Source organism: Athene cunicularia, assembly GCF_003259725.1.
Source record: "Athene cunicularia isolate RWA chromosome 1 unlocalized genomic scaffold, athCun1 chr1_part1, whole genome shotgun sequence".
In the NCBI taxonomy this organism is placed as follows: Eukaryota; Metazoa; Chordata; class Aves; order Strigiformes; family Strigidae; genus Athene; species Athene cunicularia.
The window spans coordinates 80,770,452-80,776,649 of record NW_020799091.1 but is presented as its reverse complement, the minus strand read 5'-3'; the positions used below and the strand labels follow the sequence as shown (position 1 = coordinate 80,776,649).

General features: G+C 41.3%; 1 protein-coding gene across 1 annotated transcript in view; it reads right to left on the bottom strand.

Annotated features, from left to right (window-relative positions):
• Positions 1 to 3,803, bottom strand: part of ZRSR2 (zinc finger CCCH-type, RNA binding motif and serine/arginine rich 2) — a 20,496-nt gene extending 16,693 nt beyond the window's left edge. The window contains exon 1 of the mRNA XM_026846194.1: positions 3,797 to 3,803. Within this exon, the coding sequence (XP_026701995.1) occupies positions 3,797 to 3,803 (7 nt within the window). The remainder of the gene's footprint in view (positions 1 to 3,796) is intronic.
• Between the last annotated feature and the right edge of the window lie 2,395 nt (positions 3,804 to 6,198).

Sequence of the window (6,198 nt, the reverse complement as noted above, 5' to 3'; positions counted from 1 at the left end):
GGTGGCGGTCGTGGATTTTCATCCGCACTTCAGCCCGCGGTCCGACTGTGGCCGGCTGGGCGGTGAATGCGGGGGGAGAGAGCACCAGCGTTGGGTGGTGGGGTGTCACGGACTAGCAGAGGTGTCTTCAGCGTGTCAGCGCTACCTTTGCAGAATTCGGGAAACAGGACCGGGGCTGTTCACGCCTTAAAAGATGAGGTGGAGTTTGTGTTATCCCTCTGTCAAAAGCACTTAAGATTCAGTGCACGCACGGAAAAGCAGCGTTTTAAATTCCAGTTTACTAAACTCTCTTTAAAAAGACTCGAAAAGATTTAGTGCACCGCATCTTGCGTTGTGGCTATCTGTGATTTGCAGCGCACGTTGTCAGCAGCCCGGGTTTCTTCTGCACGTTGCGGTGTCGGTGCTGTGTGGGTGCTCCCCAGCTGCAGTAAGTAGCTGCTGACAGCCTGTGCTCTGGGAGCTGCGTCGGTTACTCGGTGAAGTATGTGTGGAAACATGAAGTGTACGATGCCAGCCGCTTCTGGCATGTCTCTTGGCTGCTGTGGACGTGGGTGATGGGTGGCGGCCCTGGGCTACGGCCTCGCAAAGAGTTGAGGGGAGTCACAGCTCCAGTGTAGCAGGGCACACCAGACCGGTGCGCTGATGAATTTAACTGACGCTGCTCATGCATTCTCAGCATCATCTCTGAGGCATTCTACCTGTCTTGGTTATAAACATATTTCATGGGAAGAAATGAGCCACAGTGCACAGACCATCATGGGTATGATGGGTCGAAATGTGCAAGTTGTCAGTAATCCATTCCTCAGTGATATGCATTATAGATTGCAGCCTTCGGAGGCAACATATTCGTAGGTTTCATTTGGGTCTGTTTTGCATAGCCATTAATAATGCACATTGTTGATTAAGATCTAAGTTATTGTCATAAACCACAATGTAGGAGGTTACTTCCTAGAGGTAGTATATTGCATAAGTAGTCTGAGCTGCTGGCAGTGAAGCATACCAGAGCAGGCTTTGTCAAAATCAGACTGACTGTGCTGTTCATTAACAGCATAATGAGTATCCTCTTATTTATTCTGAAGCTCAGTGAAGAAAGCAAGCATGTGAGTACCGTAGTCAGCAGTTACATTTGCTATTTGACCAATGAATATTCAGGCCATGACCTCTCTGCTATTACTTAACCCTGTTTAAGATTCTAGACTGTCTTTTAAAACGGAGGAGTTGACATCACTATTACTGTTACTGTTTGCTTGTGCAGAACATACGTGTAAAATAACACATAATTTGCTGCTTTTTAGTTACAGAAGATGGCAGTATTGTGCGTTTTACAACTGATGAATAATTGACACCCATGAAAGTTTTGAAAAAATACAACCAAATGTGTTTCATAAATCTTATTTCATTAAGGAATTAAAACTATAACTTTTCATCCTCCTTTCAACAGAGTAAGTGCTCTAACAATAACCTTCCTTTATAAGTCAAATTTGAGGAATTCAGTCATTTTTTCATTAGTATGCTACATTTCATTATGGCATTTTCCTAATACACTTTGGGAAAGAACCACCTTAAGCTTATATATTTCAGTACTGAAAAGGAGGATCTCTATAAGAAAACAAAATACATCAGCTATTACAGATAATTCATAATGGTTCTGGGAAAAGCTGTCATACCTCTTTGATTAAAATAACTGCATTTTTCTCCATTTTGTTTATTCTTATTGATTTATACACATAACAGCAGCTTTATATTCAAGTACAGGCTCAGAATTCTATACAATTTAATTGAAATGGTATCAGAAAGAAACAAATATGGCCATTCCAGGCAGGGGCCATTCATATATTCAAAGTAATGTAGCATTCTGGTCAGTAGCTGTTAGCCCTTAGAGTGGGATCATAGACTGCAGGCCTTTTCAAGCATAGGTTGTTTTTGTGGAAACCTTCAGGAAGTTTGTGGAACTCACTTTTCAGTGTTTTCTAAAGAAAAGTATACCTGCACCCTATGGTACTATGTGAACCTCATCACATAGAAGGTTGATACCAGGTGTGCTGATCATACCTCACAGAATAGCACAGAACAGAGAAACTTTTCTCCCGTATCTTGAAGTTACATACCATATTGCATTATAAATATCTGCATGTCTTTTAATATCTATGCAGAGAACCATGCCTCCGCAGTAGGCCAGCTCTAAACAAGAGTGCAGATACTCTAGCACACATTTGCACTTCATTTCTATGTGGTTCTTCTGTCTGTTTTCCATTTCTTTCCTATTTCCTACCTTTGTGGACTGACATCAGCAGATAAGTGTTCGCTCTCTTTGTTCTATGCCCGAGCCCTGTGTGAAAAAAAAGAAAGGTACATTTTGTAGGCATATGGATTATCTAAGAGTTGTCCTCATAGTTTTTGCCATATGTGCCTGTAGAAGAGTGGTCCCTTTCCTCATGGAATCCTTCAGGTTTCATTTTACTGGCTGAAGAAAATGGACATAAGAGAACATGTGGGAAATGGCAGTAAATCACTAGTGTTGATTTGGTTGACTCAGAAGATGTGTGTTGACTAGGAGACATTCAGGAAGTGTGGGTTTGAGATGGGGAGCGGTCAGTTTTCATTGACGCTTCACGGCTGTAGATTCTACTAGAAACTTAATAGTGAAGCGGTGGCAGCAGCACCATCCTTCACCATCCCCTCTGCCCTGGAAGTTTCAGTTTGTTCCTTCTCAGTGCTAGCCCTGCTGTGGGTGATCCTTGGTGCTTTCCGTTGCAAAGTGCGTATTTCAAGGCAATATACCTGAACTCTAGGGCACGCGTCCTGCCCCCACCTGCTGCCAAATGGCTACGCTGCTGTCTCAAGGGGTAGACGATTTCTTATATACACTTTACTTCTGTGAACAGTGATAAAATTCTGTGACAATGTGAGTCACTTTTGCATTATTACGATGACGGTAGTGGTGGCGGTCTGCCTTCAACACCCTGTTTCCCCAAAAGTTACCTGAAAAACTCCCAGTTAATGAGACTTAGGCTGAAGCTATATCAGCCAGCCTGACCTGTTAGATTATACTGACATTCACTTAGGTCCTAATCTCAAGTCTTCAAAAGACGTGCAGCATTCATCGTTTCCATTGCACCCGGGGAACTGCAAAGCACTGTGTACAATTAGATCTGCAGTTCAGGTACATTTCCATGAGTGACTAATGCTGACAGTAGCACATTGACTCTTTACTCATAAGAGTTGAACAGAACTATTTAAGACTAAAGATTAACTTCCTTAGAGTTTAAAACTGTTAATTTGTCAAATTTGAAAACTGAGGTTAAGTTTGGCCATAGCTGTTAATTAACTTATATGATAGCTATCAATATTTTACTTTCCTGGGATTTTCCATTTCAAAGACATTGAAAGAAGCAGCAAAGTACATTGCTAATCACATAGAGAAGATGGAAGGGGGTTTGTTTGTTTTACCAAGTCATATGCTTTCTTGAAATTTCAGTCCTCTCTTGATTTGTTTGACAGTCCAAATTATGGCATACTGTTATGTATATACATACAGATAATACATGAATTTATGGAGGTCACAAGCACTGAAAAAATTCTAGAGATTTTTCATCCAGGCAGACAAATTCGTTTAGTACAAGAAGAGAAATAGTTCTTTGCACTAATTCAAGGATATTTCTGAGATACAGATCATGCACTAGATTCTGTATAGCTGTGACTGTAGCTCAACAGTTGTTAGGAAAAATAAAGTTCCTGTGAAAGAGGAACTATTTAAAAATCTAGAACTTCACAGACAACTGAATTAAAAACATACCTTGCATATGTGCGTGTAGATTGTAATTTGTTCAAGCAAACTATTGCCTGACTGATTAATCAGAGGTAAACAAATGGAGAGATGTTTTAACAGTGCTACATGTCTGACCAAAATGGGAGAAAAGAGTCTGGGCATAATGTTATCCACGCATGTAGATTTATTACAGAGGTACAAAGTGGCAGAATGTCTGTTGTCTTAGATTATGCTGATATACTCTGTTTGCAACCATAAAAGTTACAATGCTTTTTAAGAGAGTATTTTTAAATGTCATTGATTTGAAGTAAAGTTAGCTTACTATTAACACCTGGTCTAGGCTTGCTTGTCCACCTGGCTCATTTGAAAAACATGCTGGCTTTGGAAATAGATTTATAGATGTGCAGCAATCAGTTGCTTATATGCAGCACCCTATGCATATACAACTGAATAAGCACATGGGCAATCAGCTGGATGCCTTTGGCACACATCCAGCTTGCCGGGCATGTATACCAACTGCACGGTGCTCTCCCTGTGAGCTCTGAGCTGGGGTGTTTATCATGCTGCTTCTTCTCCTGGCCTCCTCCCCTCTCTGCTGGAAAAAATCAATTTGTCTTGCCAGTCAGCAAGACAAATTGGGGAAAATCAGCCATCCTGGCTGGAAGTCAGCAGCCCTGATCAGGGAACCCAGTCATGTCCTCTGAGATTGCTCCTGCTGAGCATCGTGTGCCTTCGATGTACTTTGGCACAGGCTCCATGTGATTCTGAGGGAAAGAACTGATTTACAGTGGTTTACAGCGGGGAGAAGTGGTGATGCTGCGTACCATTTGCCTTCTGGCAGCAGGGAAACAATGCTTGGCTTTTTTATTTTCTTCCTAAGTTCTCCAGTATTTTCCCCAAAGGTACAAAAAAGTTCAAATGCTCATTATTGAAGCAATGCACATGAATTTAGCATGAAGCTAATTACATTCATGTTCTTTTAAGATTTTTTTTAAATTACAAATTTTACAGAGAACTGATAGTCTTTCACACATCTGTATATCTTTTAGCGCCCTCCTTTTGATGCATGTAGATACAGCGTTTTAATTTAAACTGTCATTAGAAATGAATACATCACTTTTTTGTTTTCATAGGTATATATTGAATGTCTAAGCAGATAATGTATCCAACAGTTCTGTACTGAGAACTGGTTGCCTAGCAAGAGTAAACAGATGCCCCGCAATCAGGTTGATTTAATGACTTTTAAAGATGGGATATCAAGTCCTTTAACAGTGGCTTCTAAAACAAAGATTAAATTAGTGAAACAGTAAGTTTTCTGTTACCTGAAAGTCCAAGTATTCTTATGTAGTAAATACTGGTTATGGTTTTCCATAAATTCAGTCCCACTTTTAAGTAAAATTTTTTCCCTGGTAGTCATTCTTGTGAAGGTCTTTGGGTCTGCAGTCTCAAGACACACTTCTCTGTGCTGAAGGACCAACTGAAAGTAATTCTGAAGCGATCTTCAATTTAGGAACTAACCATTAATCAGAGTAGCTACGGGGGAGTACAGCAGCAGAGTGGAATAAAATAATCCTGTCTTGCTGCCCAGATTGCAAAGACTGTTCAAGTACTTGCGATAGATTTCAGTTTCTGAATTCTTTCTCCTCTGCATTTATTTATTTGTCTTGGTAAACCTCTAATAGTGTAGAGTGCATCATTAAAATATTTCCATACATGTGTACGTATATGTATACACATTGTGTCATGTCTACAAGACATGTAGACATGTTTTCTATGAAGTCCATTTATTGCACTTATTCCAGTTGCTACCGTAACGATCCTCTGACAGCAGGAAAGTATTTCTCCACCTTTAAAACTCCTTTTCATGCAGAGCAATGCATTGGGTGTGGGGGGGGTTGTGTGGAACAAGGTTTTTGCTCTGCCAGGCTCAGACAAGCTCCTGAGCCAGGATGCAGGAGTGGGACTGAGGCAGGGATGGGGGGACACGGCACTGGGACCAGCAAGCCAGCCATTCAGAAGTGCTGTGACTTCAAAGGCAAATAAGGGGCAAATCTGGAGCCCTGTTTTTTGGGGCTTCTGTTCATCATGTATTTCAGAGGGATGAAAAGGCTGCCCAATCTTTCTTTATCCCCAAGGGTTCTCTGTGGGGCCAGCCAGTTTCCCAGGGAAGCCAGGTGGCATCTTCCTTTGGGATCTGGTGGCAGCTGCACTTCAAATTCACCTGCAGTGGGTAACAGCACGGCATCCTGCCACTGCAGCTACCAGCTGCTCTGGTGCGACGTCCCTCTGATATCTTGTGTGCCTGTCTGACATCACATCTGGGGGAAAAAAAGGTCAGCCTGGGTAACATGTGAAGTTTTGTATTATTCTAAAAAGAAAGAAGGAAAATTAAAAACTTGTTATAGCTTTTTTCTTTTTTCTTTTACTAC